Source organism: Phoenix dactylifera, chromosome 2 (assembly GCF_009389715.1).
Source record: "Phoenix dactylifera cultivar Barhee BC4 chromosome 2, palm_55x_up_171113_PBpolish2nd_filt_p, whole genome shotgun sequence".
NCBI lineage: Eukaryota > Viridiplantae > Streptophyta > Magnoliopsida > Arecales > Arecaceae > Phoenix > Phoenix dactylifera.
The window spans coordinates 4,689,081-4,716,922 of record NC_052393.1 but is presented as its reverse complement, the minus strand read 5'-3'; the positions used below and the strand labels follow the sequence as shown (position 1 = coordinate 4,716,922).

The 27,842-nt window shown below is 40.5% G+C and overlaps 2 protein-coding genes across 8 annotated transcripts; both read left to right on the top strand.

Moving 5' to 3' along the window:
• Positions 1–190: 190 nt before the first annotated feature.
• LOC103721148 (RNA-binding protein 39-like) lies at positions 191–26,405 on the top strand. 7 transcript variants are annotated; one of them, XM_039118189.1, is made up of 16 exons: positions 766–903; positions 1,308–1,426; positions 1,642–1,768; positions 1,852–1,929; positions 3,723–3,804; positions 3,891–3,947; positions 15,677–15,732; positions 19,436–19,667; positions 19,850–19,933; positions 20,011–20,085; positions 20,182–20,265; positions 23,099–23,163; positions 23,668–23,905; positions 24,003–24,091; positions 25,766–25,880; positions 25,962–26,405. In XM_039118189.1, exons 4-16 carry the CDS (start codon positions 1,919–1,921, stop codon positions 26,001–26,003), a joined length of 1,230 nt encoding a protein of 409 aa, XP_038974117.1. In that variant the 5' UTR covers positions 766–903; positions 1,308–1,426; positions 1,642–1,768; positions 1,852–1,918; the 3' UTR covers positions 26,004–26,405. The 7 variants fall into 7 exon arrangements, with proteins under 7 accessions (XP_038974104.1, XP_038974108.1, XP_026665841.2 ...); XM_039118176.1 differs by lacking the exon at positions 1,308–1,426 and having other exon boundaries at positions 191–903; positions 1,642–1,698; XM_039118193.1 differs by lacking the exon at positions 1,308–1,426 and having other exon boundaries at positions 548–903.
• LOC120105604 lies at positions 11,110–15,526 on the top strand. The gene is made up of 4 exons (XM_039118204.1): positions 11,110–13,248; positions 13,325–13,458; positions 13,546–13,618; positions 13,711–15,526. The coding sequence occupies exons 1-4, from the start codon at positions 13,179–13,181 to the stop codon at positions 13,860–13,862; spliced, it is 429 nt and encodes a 142-aa protein (XP_038974132.1). The 5' UTR covers positions 11,110–13,178; the 3' UTR covers positions 13,863–15,526.
• Positions 26,406–27,842: the final 1,437 nt, after the last annotated feature.

The window sequence follows — 27,842 nt, the reverse complement described above, 5'->3', positions numbered from 1 at the left end:
TGAAGTCACATAAAATCGGCAATTTTCTGAGTATACATGAAATCAGATAAGTGGGCTGTGCCGACTTTATATATATAGAGTAAATTCGGCAATTTTGCCGATTCAGGTCCGGAAGCCTATGGTCCTGGCACGTGCAATGCGCGTGAGGTAAAAAGTCGGCATATATCGCCGTCGTTACTTGATCTCCGGAGTTTTCTAATGCTATCGCTGCTAGGGTTTTGTAACGTTTCCCCTTTGAAGTTCTAGGGTGGAATCGGAAGTTTGCTGCGGCGATCTTCCTCCCAATCGAGGGTTCTGGAATCCCCACGGGGCGGCGATGGACTTCGACGAGTACGAATACCTAGAGAAGACGGTGGAGAACCCCGAGGTCCGCAAAGAGAAGGAGGCGGCCAACGGCCACCGGGACATCCCGAATGAGAAGGGCCGGGAGAAGATCTCCAGGCACCGCGCCTCCGTTGACGGCGAGCGCGACTCCGACGACCGCCGCTCAAAGCGGTCGAGGTCGGACGACGGGAGCGGCCGTGACCACGACCGGCATCGCGACCGCGAGAGGGGCTCGTCCCGCCACCGCTCCTCGCCCGACCGCGAGAGGGGCTCGTCTCGCCACCGCTCCTCGCCCGACCGCGACGAGAGAGAGCGCCAGAGGAGCGGGAGGGAGCACAGGGACAAGGATAGGGATAGGGATAGGGATGAGAGGAAGGGGAAAGAGCGGGACAGAGACCGAGACCGGGAGAGGGAGAGGGCAAGGGAACGCGAGCGCGAGAAAGAGAGCGAGAGGGAGCGGTTACGGAGGAGCAGGAGCCGCTCGGAGAGGCTTCGTGAGGAGGAGCGCGAGAGGCACCGGGAGAGGAGCAGGGACAGGGAGTACGGAGAACGGGAAAGAGAAAGAGATCGAGATGCCAGGTACTGTTCTTGCCCTTCCTTTCTTTTATCATCTTCTTCCTGTCATATGCGTTAACCGTAGTGTAATTATCACTTAATTGCTTGCCATAAATGCGTTTAAAATGTTCTCTTTCTTGAAGTCGAGTTATCTTAAGCTTGGAAAGTTTTTCCAATGAGGAGGAAATGATGTCTAGATGGCCTGTAAACTATAACATGTGTGCTCGTTGTTGTTGCTATGAAAGCTCATTTCTTTTGGGCGTTAGGGTTTCGAGAATTCTATGAATACGTGCGTGGTAGAGGAAATTTAAGTATATAACTAATTCAGTATAAGTGAGGTAGAACTACTTGAGGCTGCTTGACCACGTGCACTATGCTAAAGACCGGCACTCTGAGGGGTTTTTCTGATATTAGAGTGATAATTGTAGGAAAGGGAGGCCAGAGATGACTCAGATGGTGGTGGTGCAAAGCTTGTTCGCTCACTTGAAGATGCTATCCTGCTCTATGTCAAAGGATCCTTTTTTTTTTCTTTGATTAATTTTATTAGGTATTCTCTGGAATCAGTTTGTTTGTTGCTCGCAATTTCTTCTTTCGTGCTATCAACACATCCATGTTCCCTCCAGGTTTTATGTTACTATTCTGATTAAATAATATGCTTGATTTCTTTGGAGTTAGTAGTTCTCAAAATTCATATAGCTTACTGCTGCTATATTTTGAATGTTGAAAATTCTTAATATTGAACATTAATGTGGGAACTCGCAGATGTGCTAGAGCTATCTTCAGAGGGTCACTGCAACTGAGCCTGGCTCAGGAACTCAGGTTATGGATCTTAAAGATCCATTCTTACTAGAGTTTCCAAATTTACATTACCATTGAGAGACTGGGACTGGTAGAATTGGAGGTTCCAATTTATAATTTTAGTTATCCTGCATCTCAGAACATGATAGCTGAATTGTATTTGTTCTGTTGCAGAAATGCTGGTGAGGGGAGTCTTGAGCTTTTTCACAGAAGCATTTCATCTTCTGATGCTTATGACCAAATGGGTGTTCAGTTGAATGCAAAGACAGCCTTTTTCTTTTGGTTTTTCTTTTGCAGGATACATCATTTCCACTTTCGTTGCTAGTTTTTCGTTGCAAGAAAAAAAAGCCTCATTGTGTATTCATAGCATGTCCATAATTTTGTCATTTTGAGGTCAGGTCATGATTTCAAGGTTCCGTTGTATATGAGTCTAAGTTTCTCACAGTTAAGTTTTAGAAGTCATTATCTAGTATGGCCTTATCATTACAATTTAGGTTCTTAATCGTACCTAACTATTTTTTTCATTTACACGACGCCCAATGTTTTTTTTTTTTTTTTTTTATAATTTGGTTGGAGTTACCTTTTGTTTTTATCTTCCCCCCAACAGACATTCATACTATGTTTATTGAAAATAACAGAAAGGCCCGATTTGCTGCTGTCTTTCACTTGCATTTGTATTTATATGCCCTAATAATATAAACACAAGGGCTTCTTGTCTGTTAGTATTTGGCCCATTTTCTTTGAAATTTTGGCTTCCTATGTTCGTCACTGACGTAGCTAGGTGGTTGCCATTTAAGGACTATGTTCATATATAGGCATATATATATGTCTATGTGCATTTATATATACAAACATATTATTTTGTAGGAATATGTGCTGCATGGATCACAAAAGTGGCATGATTATTTGACATATTATTTTGCCTGCGCCTTACTAGCAAGCGGCACTAGCATGATCCGGCTGTATGCTAGTTCTTTCCACCAGACCATGCTAAGGACAGACATGGTACAAGACAGTTGTACTGTTAGAATGTCAGGTCAGCCAGCACTGGTACACGATTTCTTAATTCTTGATGGGTCATGATTCTATAAGGCTCTGTTTGAATGCTAGCTGTCTGCTGGTTAGGGGATGGTTAGCAGTTTAACCAGCGAAACAAGAGTCCGGAATGCCATGATAACTTTATGAGGGGCTAACCTGGTTAACATTTTTTCCTACTTTTTGCACAACTTATCTCACTAATCCTGGTGATGTCAATCAAACAATGGATAACTTTAAGCAGTGGTTAGCTGATTTGGGGTGGTTACCAATGGTTAAATATTTATCCCCTGGTTAGCTATTCGACATCCAAATGCAGCCTACATAGCTAGTGTCATTTGGGGGCAGATATTGATCAATTATCTTGATTGAGCATCTGGACATTGACATCAGTTCTGAAAGACAGCAGCTTTATAGTATATCATACCCATGCTTAACATGTAGATTGCTAGCAAAGTTTCTTTTACTGATAGTTTTTTCTTAGATTACTAATTTATATTAATGCAATAAGGAGTAATGGAGGTGTTCTATTTGTTGATCTGTGACATGTGGGTATCAATACTAGTTACTCCTCTTTTTTACTTGTTGCTCATTCTGTCTAGAAGCCTTTAAAATTTTTGCTTGATTTTCCATGTTCTTAGGAAAGTTTGGTGTTCCTCTCACAAGCAATTATATGAAAATGTCCCACATGTTTCTATCTTGTTACATCTGTTACAGCATTTCTGAGGCCAAAAAAACTCTAATTTCTGTATGCTTTCATTGTATCACGATACCATGACACTCTTTGCGGGATGATAACAGTTCTCATGATGGAGAAAGAAATATCTGAAATGCATGATATTTTGTTTGCATATTATTAAGGATATCATCTTACAAATAAACAGTTCTAATTCAAGGAGGAAATGTTCTTTCTGCTGTAACTACATCAACTGTTCTCTCTTGTCCATGTTCTAACAGTCTTGTCAAACAAATGGATTTGATTGTTATAAGCATATTTTTTCCCCATGCAGACGATACAAAGAAAAGAAAGAAGAAGCTGCAGAGCCGGAGGCTGATCCAGAACGAGATCAAAGAACTGTATTTGCCTATCAGGTTTCTTTCTTAAGGTTTACCATTTTATAGAGTAATTCTTCTGCAGTGAGGCAGTTTTTGACTAATATATATATGTGTGTATACAGATTTGTTTGAAGGCAGATGAAAGAGATGTGTATGAATTCTTTTCAAGGGCTGGAAAGGTTAGTATGACAAGATATTGTATGATTAGATAGCACAATCAGGTGATGGCACTTAAGTTTCAATTTTTTTGTCATCCAATGCATTTTATATGTGTTGGCTCAATTCATTTGACTTGGCAAGGGGGAAGCCAATGAAAAAATAAGCGGCGATTTTGGGAAGTAATATTCTAGTTGATGGAAAAGGAAAAAATGCAGTGGAGTAAGCTGTTTTCAAAGTAGTCCTTATCCTATTCCTTTATAGTTAGCTAGTTCTAGAGAAGTACAAAACATGAGTGGCTATTTGACATAAGAAACACATAAGAAATGCATATGGCGCTTTCAGATAGTTTCCTTTATCAAAATAAAAGATCTAATCCTAAACATATAGAAGAAAAAGGAGGGAAATTAAGTTAGTAGTGTGTAATCCCAGTCTCAGTTTTCATCCAACTTAATGTTCAACTTTATCTTAAAGACAAAGTTAAGGACTCTATACTTTGAATCCACCATAGAGGATTGCATTTATTTGCCAATGCATCTTTTGACATTGTAGTAGTAACATCTTATAAAATAGGCTTGAATCAGCAGAACAAGCCTGTACCTGGTGACTGGGTCTACCACAAACTGTGTGTTAAGCCTTTGTTTGTAGTTGCGATAAAGGAAGTTTATCCCTGCTTTATCTTGTATATTTTGCCAAACACAAGATTCTAGGGTCAGGATAAGTATACACAACAATCAGGTCAGCTTCTTGTTATCCCTTATCAACTAGGTTTAACCTATACATGAAGTACCTTGGTATAAGTTTAAACCCATCTTAAACTTGGTTTAGACCCCCTCCATTATTCCTGTCATTTTGAGGAGAAATGAGTTATTTAGCCTCATATATATAATTTAATAATATAACAATACGATAACATTATATTAATAATATTACGTTGATAATGTAAATTATATACTGTCATCATATCATCTCATGTATAATATATTATATATTATATTAATGTTATATTATATTATACTATATATTAATATATGATATATTTTAATGTATAAGATTTCTCTGTTTTGTGGGTCATTCTTCATCATGGACTAAAATGATGTATTTAATTCACAAATAGTATTGAGTCATGTAGCTCATTTTTTATTAAATGAACAAACAATAGCAATGGCATTGTCAATATCTATAAAGTAGCATAAAATACTACTTTGGAAATATCAGGGACATCAGTATTACTCTGATTACCAGTTTGTATAAGGTCCATGATATGCCAGTTGGTTCTGAAATGTGAGACAGGTATCTTTACAACAGTGAACTCTGACATGTTGGTTATGATCAAAATTCTGTTTGATATTAGATTCAGAATCTTTACATTTGATTTGATGAAGTTATATTTGATAACTGCTGTCATCTGAAAAAGAATTATTGGATATGCTAGTGAGGACTTATTGGAGAACAAGTGAACACTTGATAGCTACTTTTTTTATAAATAAATACGTTGGTGGGAAGAGTTTTGTTCTTTCCCTGTTACTGGAAGTTACTTCTACTTGTGATTCAATCTGTTTGAGCCCACGGGATGGACTTGGTTAGATTCCTTTGTAGGTTTATAAGTACTGTCAGTCAACCGGCCTCTATTAATCCCGTAATGCCATATAGCTCATAATAAGCTGATAGGGTGGCATTAGTAACCTAAAACTATTGAGTTATGCCGTGGCCCAAGATGTTATTTTGATGTCCATTTGCACATGTTCTCTTTTGACTTGGCATAGTTTAGATCAAGGTCTGCCGTACCGGTACCGGTCGGCGTACCGGTGGCGGCCTGGACCGGTACAATACTGGTCCGATTCGGTCCGTACCGGTCGGTACGGTCCCGGTTGAATGGCTGGGTTTTGGTTTCGACGTTTTTTTTTTGAAGTTTTTTTTATTGGATCTTATTTTGTGAAATTAAGTGAAGTTTGATATTTTTTTTATTGCTTTTTTCAAGGTTTTTGATGTTTCTATGTGTAGGTTTAGGGTTGAGGATACATGATGCATCTTATTACTTCCTTCTGTTCCAAATGATACAAATGATAAAATGATACACAAAATATTTTCAAATTAAGATACAATCATTTACATACATTTAAAGCACTTTCGGATATCTAAAATCAGGATGAGTGCTGATGGCTCTCGTAGACATTCGGATCATAAGTATAGTCAGGAGGAGGCAGATCGAGCCAACCAGAAGGAACACGCGCCAGGTTATAAGAACTGTCGGATGTCTCGCTTATGCTCTAGGTTTGAGAGGTGTCCTCTAACTGTATAGGGGGCCATTTGAATATGGCGGAAGCAAAATCCGACGCACTATATACATATTCGTATATCTGAGGCTGTGGATAATAGGATCCATATCCGTATGTGAGCTCATCTGCAGCTGCATCCTGTCTTTCTGAACGACCTCGAGGAGCCCGTCTTCTATATCCAATGATATCCTCACGGACTCTATCAGATGGTCGACTGTGGTCCGTATCCTGTGTAGCATGCATAAATTGGGACTCACCGGTGATTCGAAGACTACCTTTCGGTTGTGTCATAAGTACCATACTGTCCTTTGCTTTGGATCGACCCTAGCATCGGTGGCTATGAAGCTGGCTGGTCGTGGAGGTTATCCTGGCTCCTCAAGCTCGAGCTCCTGGCTGGTCGTGGAGGTTATCCTGGCTCCTCAAGCTCGAGCTCCTGGCCCACAAGCCAGCTGAGCAGTGGATCATCGTCATTATCGGTGAAGGTTTCGTAGATCGGATTTGCATACTTGAGCTCCACTTCCTCCTGAATGCCCTTTAGCCTCAACCGCAGATTGTAGTGCTTATAAACAAGGTCGTTGAGGCGCTTTTATGTCAAACGGTTTCTTTGTTTGCTGTGGATGAGGGCGAAGGTGGACCAATTGCGCTCACAGCCCCTAAAGAAAACTGTTTGGAAGAGAAATTCGGATAGCTATCCGCTTTAGATTTCTCGCGGATCCGCCAAAATGCATCCACCATTCAGCTACGAAAATATTTATAAAAATTACATATATGATAGTGCCATATTAGTAACCAAGTAACATCAGGTGAATGTCTTCCTGATGTGTGACGTACTTGGATTCATAGTCTACTTGCTGACGACAGTCGCTTGTTGTCGAAAACTATAGCTGCCCTCTCTAAATATTTTGCTCTATGAAAAAGAAGCGTGTTCTACCATATTAATAAATGAAGATGCCGGTATACTTACACATGCTGCTAATTACTAAATCATAGTTACCTCTTCAAGACAGAGTCGCGGCTTCTGGATCTTGCTCTATCTTGTAAATAACATTATACAGCCTCCAGAAGTGCGTCATTCATACCAATTCCATCTGCGTTGTACTGGAACCGGGGGTTTACGTAGTATGCTGCATATATACGAGACTATCTTAGCATAATTATACAAGTATATCCATCACGATAATTGTCAATATTCTTGCTTGCCTGCTAGATGCAGTTCTCTACCCATTTGCGCTCTCCATTGTCGTTCAATGATGTTGATGTATGACTGGCCATGGGCTGGATCTACCTCCATAATCCGAGCCTTTGCCTTGCCCATCATGTGACATAGAAATCCCATCTAGGGGTAGATCTCGCCGTGGATAGCCCGCAGCACTTCATATAATGGTTTGATAGCATTGACTATTGCAGTGGTCCGCTGCTAAATTAACTGTCTCGTGACCAAGTTTTCTATCTTGCTCCATTCGGTGCCGGCATAAAAATATCTACTATCATGCCACTCCGAACTGACAAACATCTGAAGTAGGTCTTTTCTTCTCGAGAGTATTATCAAGTGCAATGAAGTTGGTAGCAAACCGTGTAGGAAAAGAAAGTGGGGTCTAAGAAGCTAAACTGGCTTGAAAACGACGCACTCTTGTATCCTCTTTGGTGTCAGAATTTCTTCCTCTGCATACTTTCTCATCAGTGAAAGGACTCAGGTATGCTTATAAATATACCTGGTGATGCGTTGGGCTGTCTCCATCGTTTGCTGCACCCTACGGATTTTTGCAATGTCCATCAGCATGAGATCGATACAATGTGCAGCATATGGGGTTCAGATAATATGTGGCCGCCGCTCCATTAAAATCTTTCTGGCAGCCTTATATTGCGGCCTTTATCAGTGATGACCTGCACGACATTCTTCTATCCTACCAGATCAGTCACATCCTCCATAAGTTTTAGGATGTACGAGGCGTCGTGCATCTGAGCCGAAGCATCAAGCGACTTATAGAATTTCTTCGTATCACAATATGTCAGAAAGTTGATGATGCTCCGTCTGGTCGGACCGGTTCGACCATCGCACATGATCGTTAGTCCATATATGGGCCACATGCTCTTGTAGGAGTCAATCCATTTTTTCAGCTCCTCATTGTTGTCAAGAAGCTCATCATAAATGTCCTTCGGGCTTGGAGGAACTACACCGAGATCGGCAGCTTGTATGGCGGAAATGACAGACCTGTAGTCAGGGGCGGCCCAATACATTTGGGGGCCTAAGGCGAATCCAATGAATGAGGCCTTTTTTTAAATAATAAATTTTTTAATAAATATAAAATATTTAAAAAAATGATATGAAAATGGATAGTTATCAAGTACACTATTTCAACAAAGATACATGAATCTAACAAAGATAGGCAAGAAACCTTTTTAATTTAATATTATTTTTGAATGGAAGTGCAGAAAAATAATTATCCTAAAAGAAGGGCCATGAAACTGATTAATTAACTGAGATAATGCTTGGCAATATTGTTTATCATGTCAAGCAAGAGCAGAATAGGAAAAGGTCATCCCATGGCACTTCATGGTCAAGGTAAAGAAAAGAATTTGTCCAGAAAGGAGCTTCTCTATAAGAGAAAGTAGGGGCATTATGGGAAATTGACTCCATCTAATTAATAAAAGTCCCATCCCACCATCTCCCCTTCAAGTGAGTACCCAAGCAGCAACCGCAACATCACAGCACAGCAGCCATTCAACCCCCTCCCTCCTCTTTCTACCACCCAAGAGGGGAGAAGAAACCGAGAGGAGAAAATTAAAAGAATCTCCACCCTCCAAGAAGTCCATTTCCAATCCCCCTTTCTTCCTGATGGCCCAGCTGGATCAGGAGTAATGTGAGGGAAGGAAAACCAAGACCAAAACCAAACAAGAGAAGGGATGAAAGATAAGAGTGGCTTCAGGCGTGTGTCAAGCCAACCAAATCCCTCCTCTCTCTCTCTCTCTCCATCCAAAACAAAACTACCGTCCCCAACTTCCTAAATTTCCCCTCTGCAGGCCAGGATACTCTCCACCTCCCTTCCATCAAGGGGGAAGACTCGTAGCCAGCTCCTATTCCCGTTTTATATGGGGCCTTTGCTTCCTTTTGGTCACGGTCAGACCCAAGAAACTTCCCTCCCTCCCTCTCTCCCTCTCTCTCTCTCTCTCTTCACCTCCCGGGGGCCTTCCATTGGCCCGGGGCCTTAGGCAACCGCCTCGGTCGCCTAAGGCTCGGGCCGGCCCTGCCTGTAGTACTTATTGTTTGCCACATTCGTTGGAATGTGGCTGAAGTGGAACCAGGATGCAATAGTTCGCCACATAGTTTTCTTCTTATCCTTCATCGACATTGAGTCTATCCTCTGCTGCTTTGAATTTCTACTGGGGAGAATCTACGTCATGGATTGTTGCTTCTGGTGGAATCACTTTAGATAACTTCTTTCGGCTATCAAAACTACCCAGCATAGCTGCAATCCGGCCACATTCTTTGCTGACGCCCTTCCTGACTGAGGTTGTCCTCAAGAACTCTAGATCTTGCCCGATGCTTTCAGAACTGCCGTTCGACTCGTAGGAAGAGGCCTCAAATCGAGCCCTATGTGTGGCCACCTCCTCCTGCTGCCACTGATCATCCAGGCTTGCCTGCATGACAACTTGGATCTCTGCCTCCTTCTCATCTAGATCCTCAACCTCCTGTGGCTCTCTAGAGTGATAGGAAGGTGGCTCTACTGCTCGGCGTTCTACCTCCGCCTTCTTCTTGGAAATCCTCTCCTTCGCTTCTTTGACCTCAGTGAGATTCTGCCTCATCAGCACACGGATCTCGCCTGGGCAATTCGGGCACGTAGCAACCTCACCGAAATTTTCGGCTAATTGTTGCTTCAACCTGGTTACCCCGCCTCTTTTGAAGACCTTGTCGCAATAGTTGCACTGAAACGGGTGCCGCTGCTCGACTCTTCGCCTATAAGACTAGCCAATATCACGCTTTGTGGGATTGGTTTTTCTTGATGGTTCCATTCCTACCATAAATCTACAACATATCAAAAAGTTAAGCTAAATTAGAAAATTTTGGCATGATCTTTTTTTTTAGCAATTTCTAAACTATAGGAGAAAATTAAAGAAATAAGATAGGAGAAAGAAATTACACTTTAAATAGTCTCCGCTGGATTTTTTGGAAAGGACCTTCTCCTTAATTTGTGGGCTCTCTCAAATCTTCCATTCTTTGGTTACCCCTCAGAGACTTAAAGGCTCGTTGGATGTGTTGGACTCAGAGACTCTTGTTCGGTTTTTATAGCCGAACGAGAAGAGCATGAGCCGCATGAAGTTTAATATTTTTTTTCATTCTGTCGCGAAACGGCGGCAGAAGCAAGAAGTACATGGTGGCCCTTTCGGCCACACGCTTTAACATATAAGACATGGACTGTGGCCGAAAGGGCCATAGCCCGTGACCTGTGGCCGCAAATAAGCCACAGCGCACGCGCTGTAGCCTTTCGGCCACAGTAAAAGAAGTGGCACAACAGCCACTTCTTTTAAAAACCATAGTGCCGCGTTGTGGATTTATAAAAAAATTTTAACGTACAGGTGTGAATCGGTACACGACCGGTACCGACCGGTACGCATGCGTACCGGTCGGTTCTCACACGAGAAGCCACCGGAACCGGTTTCCATGCTGATCCGGCACCGATACGTTAATTTTTTTTTTGCGTACCGGTCGGTTCTCACACGAGAAGCCATCGGAACCGATTTCCATGCTGATCCGGCACCGATACGTTAATTTTTTTTTATATCCACAGCGCCCGCGCTGTGGTTTTTTTAAAAAATGGCCAACAACTGCCACTTCTTTTACTGTGGCCGAAAGGCTACAGCGTGTGCGCTGTGGCTTCTTTTCGGCCACAGGTCACAGGCTGTCGGCCACAGTCCGTGTCTTATATGTCAATGCGTGTGGCCGAAAGGGCCACCACGCGCTCGCTTCTATCGCCGAACGACGATAGAATTTGAATATATATTAAATTTCAAGCGGCTCACGCTCCTCTCGTTCGGCTATAAAAATCGAACGAGATTCTCTGAATCCAACACAAATCTAGCGAGCCTTTGAGTCTCTGAGGGGTAGGATAACTAGAGAAGGGCAGATTTGAGAGATAGCCTACACATTGAGAAGGTCTTCCTAAAAAATCCAGCGGAGACTATTTAAGGTGTGATTTTTTTCTTCTATCTTATTTGTTTAATTTTGTTAATAAGTAGCTTAAAAAAATTGTTTAGAAATTGCCCAAAAAAAGATCATGCTAAAATTTTTTATTTTGGCTTAATTTTTTGATATGTTGTAGATTGATGGTAGGAATGGAGCCATCAAGAAAAATCAATCCCACAAAGCGTGATATTGGCTTGTCTTATGGGCAAAGAGTCGGGCAGCGGCACCAGTTTCAGTGCAACTATTGCGTCAAGGTCTTCAAGGGAGGTGGAGTAACCAAGTTGAATCCACACTTAGCCAAAAATTTTGGTAAGGTTGCTACGTGCCCGAATTGCCCAAGCGAGATCCGTGTGCTTTTGAGGTAGAATCTCGCTGTGGTCAAAAAAGCAAAGAAGGGGGTTTCCAAGAAGAAGGCGGAGGTGGAACTCCGAGCGGCAGAGCCCCCTTACTATCACTCTAGGGAGCCACATGAGATTGAGGATCTAGATGAGGAGGAGGCAGAGATTCAGGCTGCCATGCAGGCAAGCCTGGATGATTAGTGGTAGCAGGAGGAGGTGGCCAGACATATGGCTCGATTTGGGCCCTCTTCCTACGAGTCGGGCGGTGGTTCTGGAAGCACTAGGCAAGATCCAGAGTTCTTAAGGATAACCTCAGTCAGGAAGGGCGTCGGCAGAGAACGTGGCCCGATTGCAGCTATGCTGGGTAGTTTTGGTAGCCGAAAAAAGTTATCTAAAGAGATTCCACCAGGAGCGACAATCTATGATGTAGATTCGCATGTTCTTCCCAACAGAGATTCAAAGCAGCATTGGATAGACTCAATGTGGATGAAGAAAAAGAAGAAAATTGTGGCGAGCTATTGCATCCTGGCTCCACTTCAGCCACATTCCAGCGAATGTGGCAGGCAATACGTACTACAGGTCTGCCATTTTCGCCATACAAGCTGCCGATCTTGATATAGTTCTTTCAGACCTGAAGAACATGTATGGTGAGCTTCTTGACAATAATGAGGAGCTTAAGAAATGGATTGACTCCTACAAGAGCAAGTGGCCCATATATGGACTAACTATCATGTGCGATAGTTGGACCGGTCCGACCAGGTGGAGCATCAACTTTCTGACATATTGTGATGCGAAGACCTTCCACAAGTCGGTTAATGCTTCGGCTCGGGTGCACGACGCCTCGTACATCCTGAAACTTATGGAGGATGTGATTGATCTGGTAGGAGAGAAGAATGTCGTGCAGGTCGTCACTTATAAGGGGCCGCAATATAAAGCCGCCGACAAGATCTTGATGGAGCAGCCACAGTTTTTGAACGTTATGTGCTGCACATTGTATCGATCTCATGTTGATGTTTATTGAAAAAATCTGTAGGGTGCAGCAGACGATGGAGACAACCCAACGCATCATCAGGTATATTTATAACCATACCTGAGTCTTTTCACTGATGAAAAAGTATGTAGGAGGAGAGATTCTGAGTCCAGGAGTCACATAGTTTGCTACCAATTTTCTTGCACTTGATAGCATTCTCGAGAAGAAATAAGTCCTACGTCAGATGTTTGTCAGTCCGGAGTGGTATGATAGTAAATATTTTTATGCTGGCATCAAAGGGAGCAAGATAGAATACTTGGTGACGAGACAGTCATTCTGGTAGCGGGCCACTGTAATAATCAATGCTATCAAACTATTATATGAAGTGCTACGGACCATGGATAGCAAAATCTACCCCTAGATGGGATTTCTATATCACCTGATGGCCAAGGTAAAGGCTCAGATTATAAAGGCAAATTCAGCCCATGGCCAGTCGTACATCAATATCATTGAGCGACGGTGGAGAGCAAATGGGTAGAGAATCACATCTACTAGGTAAGCAAAAATATTGACAATTATTGTGATGGATGTACTTGTATAATTATGCTAAGATAATCTCGTATATGTGCAGCATACTGCGTAAACCCCCGGTTCCAGTACAACGTAGATGGAATTGGTATGGATGACGCACTTCTGGAGGCTTTGCGTAATGTTATTTACAAGATAGAGCATGATCCAGAAGCCACGGCCCTATGTCTTGAAGAGGTAACTATGATTTAGTAATTAGCAGCATGTGTAAGTATATCGGCATCTTCAATTATTAACATGGTAGAACACGCTTTTTTTTCCCAGAGCAAAATATTTAGAGAAGGCAACAACAGTTTTGGACAAGCGGCGGTCGTCAGCAAGCAGACTATGAATTCAGGTACGTCACACATCAGGAAGACATTCACCTGGTGTTACTTGGTTACTAATATAACACTATTATATGTGTGATTTTCATAAATATTTTTGCAGCTGAATGGTGGGTGTATTTTGGAGGGTCTGCGAGAAATTTAAAGCGGATAGCTATCCGGATCCTCTCCCAAACTGTCTTCTCTAGTAGCTGTGAGCGCAACTGGTGGTCTTTCACCCTCATTCACAACAAACAGAGGAACCGTTTGATATAAAAGTGCCTCAACAACTTTGTTTATATGCACTACAATCTGCAGTTGAGGCTAAAGAGCATTCAGAAGGAAGTGGAGCTCAAGGATGTAGATCCGATTTATGGGACCTTCACCGATGATGACGATGATCCACTGCTCAGCTGGCTTGTGGTCCAGTAGTAGGAGCCCGAGCTTGACGAGCCAGGATCGCTTCCACGACCAGCTAGCTTCATAGCCACCGAGGCTAAGGTCGATCCAGAGCAATGGGTTGAGCGCAATATTCCACGCACTCCCAAAGCTAATCAGCCGCATGCATAAGGGAGCCAGTCACCACATGATTGGTACGAGACACCCTCTCAGAGAGCAGATCGAGAAACGCTCAACAGGGGAGGGCGACATAGCCAGGCAGAGAGGGGCAGGAAAAAAAACAAAGGTCCCAATGGAGAGTGTCGAGGAGGAGACTTGGACCAACAACAATGAAGGTTCTGGTGGTGATGGATCTTCTAGCCATGGAGGAAGCAGAGGACAGTATAGTACTTATGACACAGCCGGAGGGTAGTCTTCGATTCACTAGTGAGTTCCAATTTATGCATGCTACACAGGATACGGACCACGATCGACCATCTGATAGAATCTGTGAGGATATCATTGGATATAGAAAACAAGCTCCTTGAGTTGTTCAGGAAGACAAGATGCAGCTGCAGATTAGCTTGCATACGGATACAGATCCTATTATACACAGCCTCAGGCTTACAAATATGGATATGGTGCGTTCAGGAAGACAGTTCTTATAACCTGGCGCGCGTTTCTTCTGGTTGGCTTGATCTGCCTCCTCCTGACTATATTTATGATTCGGATGTTTATGAGAGCCATCGACACTCGTCTCGATTTTAGATATCCGAGAGTGCTTTAAATATATGTAAATGATTGTATCTTAATTTGAAGATATTTTATGTATATTATTTTATCATTTGTATCATTTGAAACGGGAGGAAGTAATAAGATGCATCATCTATCCTCAACCCTAAACCTAGACATAGAAACATCAAAAACTGTGAAAAAAGCAATAAAAAAACATCAAACTTCACTTAATTTCACAAAATAAGATCCAATAAAGACAAAACTTAAAAAAAAAAGCACCGGAACTCAAAACCCGACCATTCAACCGATACCATTGCGGACCAGTACCGTACCGTTCCGGGCCGCCACCGGTACACTGACCGGTATCAGTACGGCGGACCTTGGTTTAGATGATGTAATTGTTGAATTTGGCTGGCTCTTCTGCCAAACATCTTAATTATCTTGCCACATCACAAGAACAGAAATAGAAAATAATTGCTGATACAATTCAATTTGTTCTTTGTAGTGTGACTATGTATGGATCATTCTTGTGACTAGTATCCTTAGGTCTGTGGAAGTAGCAAGCAGCTAACTCATTTGCATGCTGTGCTTTTACCCAGTTGACTTTATGATAAATTTTTATGCTAATGTATCTAAATTTTGATGTTGCAGAAGAGTTTTAAGCAAACAGATATGTATAGATGATTTTAAATTTGAGTTTTGTCATTAATGTTTTGCCTTCACTTTTACAGTACATTTTAAATTCCTTGTTATGATCTTTTTGTATTCCACAAGTTTTTTTGTCAATGGATCTTTTATAGTTTGATGGTTACTGTTTGTGGTCTTGTTGACAGCTTGTTAGATAGGTTGCTCCTCACTATGATTAGTGACCTGTAAGATATGTTGTTGATCCATGTTTGGTGAGGTGAACTCTCAAAAAGTTGGACTATGTTTTCCGTCTAAAAGTTGACTTATCTGTTAATCTCTGCTATGTTTAGGTGCGAGATGTCCGCCTCATTATGGATCGCAACTCAAGACGCTCTAAAGGGGTTGGGTATGTTTCTCCTTTACCTAATTTTCTTTGCCAATGTTTCTGTCTAGGCAAATGCTCTTGAGCATGTATCATTAGGAAAGTCTGCTGCTTTCTGTAATTTTGTAGAATAGAGCCTGTATCATTCATTAAAACTTCATCAGTTCCTCCAAACCCTTTTTTTTGTTGCAAAAAACTTCCTCGGTGTCATTATATAGATCCTATTTCTGTCTTCTTCTGTCTTATACAGACATCAAAAGGAAAAAAAAGGGAAAAAGCAATGGACCTGATCATAATCTCTTGTAAAACAAGTGTTTGTGAGTCCGTGTCATCGCCTTGGGCACTATCTTTATTATCAACTCTGCATCCTGGTTTTGTGTTTTATAAAATATTGTGTGCAAAAAACTAAATCGAGTATGCATGTTGGTTCAAGATTCTTTGCGACTGGAATTATTGCAAAGCTAAATGCTGCTATACTGACAGAATATAAAAAATTGCTCCTGAGAAAGTCATGTTGCACCCATTGTTCTTGCCGTTCATCAAAGTTACCTGATCGCTAAAGATCAACAATAAGTGCATTCCAAGGGAATAGTAAAAATGAAGCTGATTAAGTGAAGGTAAACCCTAATTCACCCAAATTTGTATTCTATAATAGCAAAGAATGAAGTTGCTTGTGCTCCTATTTGCGAGGCAATTTTGGGCCTGACAAATGTCAAAGAATTCTGCCTTTTCGGGGCAGTGGAAAAATGGAAATGAAAGCCCTTTTAAGCTAAATGTCTATTAAAAGTGAGAAGCCAAAAGATGTTTTCAGTGCACCAATATCTTTAAGATTAATAACTTGTGGTAGAAAAATGTGCAAAGTGATCAACAAGAATGTGTAAATAAGTATTGGATTCCAGATCTCAAAGATTTAAGGAAGGAAATCCATATTGGCTAAGCATGAATGCATGTCCATAACTGAAGCCTCACAAAGCGTCAATGTCTTATTCTCTTCCTGCTTGGTAATTTAGGGATCAAATGCAATGTGATGTTGTTCGCATGGTGGCTATTCACGTCTTCTTATGATTGTGGTTATTTGATTGATGCATGGAGCATTCTGCAAGCCATCACTTTCCATTTTTGGTCTAGATGCAAAGTGCTTGTTTTCTGCCAAGTGAGCCATTGGATGGTAACTGCAGATTGGAATATTTGGAATCATGCAAAAAGTTCCAAATGCACGTGAAGGGATCGACTTGTCCATAGATAATGGTAAGAAGAATTATACCTATAATACTGAATCCACGGTCAGGTTGCATGTGGTGAAAGCATTTGATGTAGCCTGACTCTGGGAGAGACAAAATAGGCATTTGATTAGCCAGTATGGCCTTAAATAATAGGGCTCGGGCACCTTGTTTGCTTTCTACAGCAAAGCAGCATTTTGAGCCATTAAGAAGTCTGGACACTCGAGAATGAGAAGTGTGGAGCTACTTTAGCCAGTAATTTTATTTTATATCTCAGTTCTTATTTAGAGTGCTTTCTGCTGTGAAAATTTAGGGTTGTTATTGTTATTATTATTTATTGTGTTTCCTTTTTCTTGGAGCATCCTAAATGGAGTCAATTAGTTATGTACAGCAAACCCTCAATGCAAAGCATCATCTGGAACAAAGTAGTTTTGGTTGATTTAATGAAGAAAGGGCATGTATTCTTCGTGGTTTTCTCTTTCTTTTCGAACTTCTTTTCCCCTCCATTTAATCTTTATTCTTTCTACTTTCTTTTTTACTTATTTGTCCTTGTTTTATCCAGTTATCCCATAGAAGTCAGCTGGTACTTGTCTGTTCAGCTGTTTCCAACCTGGATGCACTACAGTCCATTTAGGCCTCCATAAATTCCTTGAAATCATGTAAAAGCTCATCAAGACTCCCATAAATCTTTTCTAACTCAAAAACCTTAATTCCTATTATTTAGCTTCTCCTTTCATTCTGTTTTGGAGGTTATGCAAATCTGGTTATGTTATACGCGAAGCTTCTGCTTTCAGTGATCTAATCTTCCCAAACAAGTGGATCATAATCACTAAAACTTTCTCAAAGGCTGAGCTTTTTGCACCTTACTAATGGTTCATCTTTCTCGTTCCTAAATCTGCCTCTCTCCCCAAGTTTCATTAGCATAAAAAGGCAGTATTTTATTAATTTTTAATCAAAATCCTGTAGCAGCCCAGAAAGATTTTGAAATTCACTCCTTTAAGCTTTAGTTCGTATCAACCTTGCAAGTCAGTTCTGGATAGATTACGCTGGAAGATGTGCTTGTGACAAGGATGGAAGTAACTTGTGACAATATGCAGTTCACAAACAAAGTTCAAAATGAGGGAGAGAAAACCTGAGATATGCAACAATATGTGCAATTTAATCCTTTTTTTATGCTATTTTGGAGAGAGTGACAGAATAGTTAGAGCAAGCTAAGCATGCAAGTGAGAATGTAGATAGTTCGATATCCTATGTTTAGATGATAATCAGTAGAAGTATGAGTGGCTAGGAGAAACAAGGTTGATTTACCGGCCATTTAAGGCAAGGGAAATTCCAAATTATTGAAGAACTATCAAAGTAACAATATTTAATGGGTGGTGGAATCAAATCTAAAGACAAGTGACAATAATATCTAATTACTAATATGACTTTATGCTTTTAATGCTTTTTGGCTATTTTGTTAGCTATATCAGTGAAAAATTGGCAGCATATTTATTTTATTTATCTAGAGATAGCATCAAAAAAGGTCATGTATTGGAAGTAAAAGGAAGCAACACATGTGAAAGAGATAGAGAGAGCACTGCATAGATCACAACGGACCAATGAGTTATCATGATATTGGGAAGTTCCATTTTTGGTGAGCCTGTATGAAAGTCGGTATTCAGAAGTTATTGTTTCACTGTCATTTACACTAATGATTGAGATGTTAAATCAGAGGCCTCATGGTCAGTGTTCTCTGTAACTGATACAGTTTTGTTGATGAGATGAAGATTCAGTTAGATGCTTGTTCATGATTGCAGAAAATAGGTTCTGGTGGGTAAGGTTGTAAGTCCATTTGAAGTGGATGGATATAGAGAATGCAACAGTGCAGATGATGATAAGGCTCTCACTAAAGTTGATGGCTCTGAAAGTTAACTAGGATGTTCTTTCTACTTATATTGTGAAAAGGAGACTAGTTATTTTTGTAGAAAGATCAGCAGTAGGGTGCTAATAGGTTGTTTAGACTGTTATTCGATCACTTGTTTGCCATGAATACATAATGGAAAATTGTAGTATGGCTTTAATAGGGCTGACGATGTTTATGAGTTGGAATATTGGGTAATCAGGAAGGAAAAAACGTCATTAATCAAGGAGAGATTTGAAGGCTATGGGGTATGTGGAGGCTGATGATGTTTACAATCAGGTATGAGATGATAGAAGAAGTTTAGATGGATTCATCATTTTTGAAGGTGCTGATGAATTGGTTGATTGGAGGAAACTTAACTGTTGCTCTTCCAGTTCACCTAGACTGCAATCAAGCTAGTCAGGGAAGTCATGACTTGATAGAATGATTAAAATTGATATATGATGTTTAACCTAAGATGGTCAATATGCATGTTTTTTGTACGCATGGTTGTTTTTCCACAAGTTATCAGCATTTGTTTCTTTAAAAGTTAGAAGTAAGAGCTTCTTTTTGAAAAAAGAAAAAAACTGTATATAAAAGTAGTATGTCTGACTTGAATCTGCAGGTACATTGAGTTCTATGATGCTATGTCAGTTCCCATGGCAATAGCTCTCTCTGGCCAGCCTCTTCTTGGCCAACCAGTAATGGTCAAACCCTCAGAGGCAGAAAAGAATCTTGTCCAGTCAACTACTTCTGCAGGCGGGGCAGCTGTGCTTGCTGGACCTTATTCAGCTGCAGCTAGAAAGTTGTATGTTGGCAATCTTCACTTCAACATGACAGAGGATCAACTTCGACAGGTTAGTAACAAAAGGGGCTCCTGAATTTTGATCGGTGAACTAATATTTAGTGGGATAATGGTGTGAAGTGGTAAAAAAATGTTTTATTATCCCTGTCTCTTAACTATGTTCTGTTTATGATTGCATGTGCATTGTTTATTACTTCATACTTGTTCTCCTTGATTTTTAATACGACTATTCAGGTGTTTGAACCATTTGGTCAAGTGGAGCTGGTCCAGTTGCCCCTTGATGAGACTGGGCATTGCAAGGGTTTTGGTTTTGTTCAGGTGAGTGATGTCTTAAAATTGTTGCCTTTGGATGGCATCTCAAACCGAGGCTTATGGGTCATAATGCTTTTTCGTAGTTTGCACGTCTTGAAGATGCCAAAGCTGCTCAAAGTTTAAATGGACAACTGGAAATTGCTGGCAGGACAATTAAGGTAGTTTCTTTTTTTTATATGATCATGTAGATAAATGGAGAATAGTGGATAATTGCATTTTGAATGTTCTATTATATGTATTTCACTTATTTCTAGGTTTCAACTGTAACTGACCAAGCTGGAATGCGAGATGCTGGTGCAAATGCTGGTGATCTTGATGATGATGAAGGTGGAGGCTTGGTTTGTATCTTCTCCCTTTTTACTTGTTTTCACAATTGAAATCGTTATCTGTGGGTTTCATTGTTGTTATGAATTAACACCTTGCATTTGAAGCACTCTTCAATCGTCCACAATCATCTTTCTTCTTTAAGTTTGTTAAACTTGTTCACCATTTTATTCTTATCAAGGAAGTTCTGATCTTATTTTTTGTGTAGATGAAATAGTAACAATTAGCATTTTTGTTTTTTCTTTCCTTACTACTAAAAATTAAAAACAGGGTTGAACTATGAACACTGCATGACATTTTCAATCTCATGTTCGCTGCAGTCCTTGTCAATGCCCAAGCATTCAAATTCTCTGAGATATCTATTATCCATTGATTCTTCACGATAAACTCTCTACCATTCTTTGCAAGCAAATCAAGCACTTGTTGCCTTGCTGAAAGATCTGGGTCATCTATGATCCCTGAAATCCTCATGTCAGGTTTAGACTTCTTAAAACTATCGAAAACTTTAGAATCAATCACAACGAGCCCTCGCAAAAAATGTTTTTCTTCTCTTTTATAACCTGTTTAACTTGGTAGTTGCTGCAGTTGAGCTTCACTGAATTAATGCCCAAATTTTCAAAAATGTTTAGATGCATTTCTGACATAAAGAGAAATTAAAGATATCAAATGTCTTAAGATGATGCCTCTCTGCAAATCAAGTGATACAGTTGTCTTGGAATGTTCTTCTTGAGATATAAACTGCACTCCACCATAATGTTCCTTTCGGCATTGGGGTTAAATGGTCGAAATAATAGTTATTCTTAATGTACTAACTGGAACTGGGAAGATAAGATTAATCAACAAGACTGGCACCAACTTCGTTCTTAATGTCATGACGAGATCAACATATTTTTCATGATCTTGATCTTGTAACTGACAAATGAATCATGATTTCAACAGTACGTAATTTCAAGGTATAGGATCAGGGGGAAAACTCTTCTTTGGATTTTGATTTCAAGTACACAAGGGTATTTGCCTTCAGATGATCATCGCTTTTTTCAAATAAGATCTCTCTTCCTCCATCTTCCTCTCACCCTCCTGTCCCCCCAACTCCCAACCAAAAAAAAAAAACCTGAAATACTGCTCAGCCGTTTAGTACTGAAGAACTGGAAAATTAGAAGGTGCATGCATTATTCAGTCTATAATGCCAATGCAGGGTGATTTAAAATTGGCATATTGAAACTTCACTACATATCAGAAATACGTAGATACTGTTTAGCTTAATTATGCCTGAAAATTTTTTATAACCATTAGTCGGGGGTTCGAATCCCTCCTCGCCCACAACCTTCCAAAAAGGGTGGTTATTTTATTCTGGGTAATGAAGAACTTGTCATTCTTAATTCTTGGATTCAGGAAAAAGTGGACATCAACGGCGGAACTGGAAGTGAACCTAGAATCGTTCAAAGAAGCGCCCTCCCAAGGAAAATCCCGAATTGGATCCAAAATTGACGGGACTAATTTGGAAAACCGGTAGAGATATGCAAGAGCAAACCGTTTTTATTGGAAATATTCCTCGCTATTCATGGTGCTACCGTAGAAAATACTTTATTTGAAGATGGTGACGGTGCAAATACATTTCGTGCTTTTAACCCAACTCAAGCCGAAGAGACTTATTCAATGGTCACTGCTAACCGCTTTTGGTCGTCCATGATTAAAGAGTTAGTGATACATTTTTGCGCTGGTATATCGAATCCGGTCAATTTATGAAGTGAGAATCATGACATGATTCTGTCTAAAAAGGAAATTAGCAAGTTTTTTTTCAATTTTTTCTTCAATTCATTTCAAAATACTTCAATTGGTACGCGCAAGAAATAGGCCAATTCGGCAGCTTTTTGTTCAATTCCTTTCACATTCACAGGCGTCGTCATTTCCAAGATCACCTTCACGGGTCCCCTCGTAATCCTTAACGGCTTTGTGTCCTAGCAGCCGTCCCTGGTTCATTTTTTAATTATATTGGTAATTCCTTAACTTCATTTTCTTTTGAATTCGTCGTCCAGTAGCTACAACAGTCTTTTTGATCGGTACCGTTGTAGCTCTTTGGTTAGGTATTGGAGCAACATTACCTATTGATAAATCCCTAAGACCTGAGACTCTTGAAGAATCTTTTCCATTTTTCGGTTATGTATGGAAAGATAGAAATAAAATGACTACAATTTTGGGTAGGACGAATGCAGCCCTCATCACATCGGGGGTGGGGACGGAGCAGAAGTCTAGATAGAACAGCCGCCCTACGGCCTTTCCCAATCCGCTTCCCTATCACTAGATCCTGAACAAAACCCCCTAAAAAAAACACAATGCATTTATTTTGACAAGTTTACCAACAGATAGTTGGTGTACGAAAAACATTTTTGAAAGACTATTAAGCGCTGGAAGAACACTTCAGGCAGGTCTGGTTATTAGGGGCATCCCGAAAACGTCCGGGTCGAAATATGGCTTTCAAATTACGTTCCGAATTAGTAGATTTGAAAAGATATTAGATCACCGTGGGAAACTTTCAAATGAGTAATGCTTACCAGTCTATTATTCACACAAAGTCAGATGCCACCGGTCTCTATTTATTGTATCTTGAGAGCTTTATAGGCCTTCCCTAGAACTCACCATAAGATTAAGCCTGGAATGACCAGCGAACTCGGTACTAGTCAGCCTCTTTCCTGTCTCGTACTTCCACCCAATTGATATTTAACCTGCTTGTGAAAGGATATTACCTAATTTTGTGTATAACATAACTTTCTTACTATTGAAGACTGCGCTCTTTATATATTTTCTTTGTTTTAGAGCTGGCATAACTTGCACTAATTTTGTTTGCAGTCTCTAAATGCTCATTCTAGAGCTATCCTTATGCAGAAGTTGGACCGTACTGGCACTGCAACCAGGTTTGGAGCTATTGAGCCTGTACATATTTTTAAAAATGTACTTTTATAAAAAGATCTATAATAGTGAGCTCACGGTTGGTTATGTTGCCACCAAAAGATCTATTCCCGGGATAAAAAGTTGATCTCGGATCAGGTCTGAGCCCTTTTTCTTAAAAGTTTAATTCGGAAGCATTTTTTCCTGGGCTTGGGCTTTTAGGATTTTAAACAAAATTTAATTATGCCCCACATTCTTGGTATTACCTGGCCTGACCAAGATATTGAGCTGGATTCTGGTCTAGTGTGTTTTAACCAGTTTTAGGTCCTGGGCCTGAGCCTGGTCGTTTCAGCCCTGGGCGGGGTTTCTGGAGGCCCAGGTTGTGCCCCAGTCCAGCCAGTTGTTTTCCTTACTCATGGAGATACAACGAAGACAAAAGGCTCATATGATATCTTGCTTATGTCTTTCCCTGCTTCTCTAACCATTTGGCTTACTGGATGTCTCTTTAAACATTTTGTGGTTATCTGCAGTGTCGCTGGTGCTCTTGCTGCTCCTGCTGTCAACTCTGCAGCTCCAACTCTACCAACTGCATCAGTTCTTGGTGTTCCTCAAATGGTTACTCCCCTTCTACAGCCCACTGTACCTGCACTTGCTGGATTACCAGCTTCAGGTCTTGCTGTTGCTTCCACAACCACACAACCTGTTGAAACTGTTGGGATACCTAGTGAATGTTTGCTGCTAAAGAATATGTTTGATCCAAATGTAGAGGTTGGTTGGGATCTCTCTCTATCTCACATACACACGCACATGCGTGTGCACAAGCATGGCACATTGATAATTATACTGAAGAAAACTTTTGTGGCAGACGGAACCGGATTTTGATTTAGATATTAAAGAAGATGTTCAAGATGAATGCTCCAAGTTTGGCACTGTGAAGCACATTTTTGTGGACAAGTGAGTGACCACTGCTTATTGCTTTTATCGATTTTATTTTATGTAACAATTGGTAAGCTCTACGTTGATAGTATATTTCGTTGCTTATAATTATTGTTGTGACTTTTGCTTGCGAACATAATGCCAGCAGTCTATCTTTTTTTATTTTCCTAGTGTTGATGCCTAGATTTCAGCTTCAACAATTTTGTTGCTTATATTATTGTTGTGAGTTTTTCATGTGAACATGATCTCTGCTGTCCATCTTTTTATATTTTCCCAGTGTTGATGCCTAACTTTCAGTTCATAAATTGAAACCCATGGTGTGTTAAAAACACATTGCATGTCTAATGGCTCTACATGTCATACAATAACACTAGGACACTTCTTGAAGTATGCCCACCAAAAGTAGCTCAAAATTAGTGTTAAGAAGTATTTTCTTGATGGGATACTCATATTATACATACATCGAGGTATCCTTCCTGTAGTGGGAATTTTGAATTCATAGTGGTAGTTGTGATATTGAAGCTTTAGATGATCTCCTAGTTATATGGATTAAAATCAATTTGATCATTTTGTTTGTACTTGGCCTTTTTCCCCCTACTTTTTTCTCTTCCCCTAATTTGATACGAGGGATTTGCATGAACTTGAACTTACCTTTAGTTGCATGGCATATATATACTTGCAGATATATGATAATACATATAATGACTGTACAGAGACATGCATATACATGAATTTCATGTATCATGGGTCGTCATGTGCCTTCCCTATCCATGCCAACCCTTTAAAATTCGTATAATATACTGGGACTCTACTATGATCCATAACTAAGCTGTTCAGGATCCATATACATGGATTTCATGTGTCGCCATATTGTAGTTTTGAGAATCTACCGAGCTTGACTACTGTATCGTGGGTCATTATGTGCCTTCCCCATCCATGTGAGCCCTCTAAAATCCGTATAATATGCTGGGACTCTACTATGATCCATAACTAAGCTGTTCAGGATCCTAATTCCTCTACAACAAGCCGGAACTCTGATATGATCCCTTCTCCTTAAGGATCCTAGTTCCAGGTGATAACCTAAAACTCAACTATGATCCTTACTTTATTGAGAATCCTACGCAGAACAAAGCTGCATTTTGACTGGGTTTTTCACTCAAGAATTGATATTCAAATATATTATCTCAAATGCAATCAAAATAACATTCAAAGTTTTTAGTACTGAGCATAGTGTGTTTGCACCAAATTTGTATCTGAGGTGCCATGGCAAATCATACGTTCCCAACCAATCAAAACTGTGGTTGGTGAAATGTTTGAGGAATGCAGTACACCTTGAATGATTATACGTTATAAAACTTGTCTGAGAAGGATATTTGCAACTTTGAGCTTTGATAACACTAAGCTCTTTCCTTGATGCATATACTACTCTTCTTGTATTTAGCTTCCATAAGTTGAACAATGTACAACCTTGATCCTGCAGCACCAATTACTGAGATAACTTGTCCAAAGAGGATATTCACAACTTCTGAGTCTTGAACTTCAATGTCGTTCTCCACGGTGCTAAACTGTTTCCTTGACGTAGATGCTATATTTGTAAATTCAAGATGACCCTGAATGTGTTTTAGTTTCCATTTGTTGAAGTAACCTTGATGATACAGAACGAATCTCATTTGTCTTATTTTCTGGAAACAGGAATAGTGCTGGCAATGTATATCTGCGTTTTGACAATATTACTTCAGCCCTGAATGCGCAGCGTGCACTTCACGGAAGGTGGTTTGCTGGAAAGATGATTACAGCGACATTCATGGTGATGCACTTATGCATTCCTCTGTTCTGTGAATTTGGCTGCGGTTTTTTGGTTTACTGACTCTGCTTTTTCATTTTTCAGCTCCCCCAGCAATATGAAGCAAAATTTCCAAGCAAAAGTTAATTTGTTCATAGTAACTAAGATTCATATGTGCGAGGAAACAAGTATTAATCAAGAAACATGTACCTGTAAAGTTTTAGGACAACTTGCTAAGATGGGGTATTCTGTTGTGTTCTGTCGTGTATGAATCCGTTTGTGCCTCGAGGTATGCCTGGTGCTGATAATGGGAGTTCTAGTCAAAGATTCAGTCGTTTCACCTCAATGAGCTTATTTGTTTTTTAAGCCCTTGGTGTTAAGGTGCTCGAGAACTAGGAGAAATTTGTAGGACAGCCCTGCTGGATGTCCTGGGTATTGTTTCGTGTAGTTTGGTCGACTTCCTTTTGTTTTGTATACATATATGCTGGAGAAAAATGCGAGCTCTTTTTTATCATGATGAAAGAAGAAATACTTGTCTTGGAACGCCAATATCTATCGTTTGCCTGTTAAATCAATTCATATTCAAAAGATGCATGGCTAGATGCAGCCTTCAACAGTGAGACGAGATGGATGGGCTTTCCGTACCTTTTTATTGGCAAGTGTTATTTGCAGTACCGCCTAAAAATTATTCTAGTTCTTTCTTTGTACAACTTCAAATTTACAAACTAATGTTTTGTCGAGGTTATTCTCAGAAAAAATGTTGTGGTGAGCATCCTGTGGATGTAGCAGTTCATTGGCATTTTGTCTCCTATCCTTCATGTTTAAATGTCAAAATGCTGAAAGTAAACCATCACACATTTTCATCAACTACGAGAAGGGATGAGAAAGAAAAGCCTGCTTTTTTTTTTTTTTTTTTTTGCTGAAAAAAAGGGTAGGGGGGAGGAAGGGACAAGCCCATCCCCGCGTAGCAGCCCCCACTGGGCTCTCGTCCCGTCAGGAGAATATTCGATGCGGGTAGAAATAGCCGTGTGTTGGGCATCCCAACCGGTTTTACTTATACCCTTCCTACCCGTGGGTCCGGCTCAGCTATTTTTCTGAGCTCTGGCTCGAGTCCTACGTGTGAGTAGGTCACATCCGGCACCATTCCGGCTACTAGCGGTTCTACACCACAAGTCCAAACAGTGGCCAAAGTAGTGAGCTCCGGTCCACAATTTAATCGTCGCCGCGGCGATTCGAACTTGGGACCTTGTGGTTAGAATTGCTGTCCAAAACCACTAGGCTACCACCTTGGTGGCAGAAAAGCCTGCTTTTACCAAATGGCTTTTTTTAGAAGTGAAGCAATTAAAAACTTCGTGAATTGTTAGCATGGATAACTTAGTGGTAATGTGCTTGAATCCTAAATCTTTCTCAGGAGCTAATCTTAGGAAGGGGGGTGCCAACCATTAGCGCGAGGTCCTGCTGGCGTAGATGATGACTTTTTCATTAGCTGATTCAGTTACAAATTTCTTAGTTGGATGGCAGTGAAAATTTGTCGATGGTCTTAAGATTTGAATATTGGGAGATGTTTCACACATCGTGTCCTTGCTTTGCTTCCGGTTCTTCTCTTGAAGGTTTCCACTAACTTAAAAAAAGATGAGCTTTGATGGTCCTGTTAGTGACAATTTGGTAGGCTTTGGTTTTCTTGTACAAGACCACAGAGATTTTTTTGTCTGCGAGTGCTTGACCTTCTCATATCCTCTTTCTCTGGTGGCTGAGAGTGCCTTGGAATGTCTTTGATTTTTATGCTTTCCATCCCTGCAATGTTCCCTAAAGCGCGAGTCCCTCGGCCTATCTCTTGCTTGATGGGCATGTATTAGATGAATAGTCTGATGAAGAAGTTTAATGCCTTGGCACTTACGGAAGGGAACGTGCTTGCCTGATAAGCGATTAGCAAACCATGTCGCTGCAGTTCTCAACCTATAGTATTGATGATCAATGTCCTGCAAA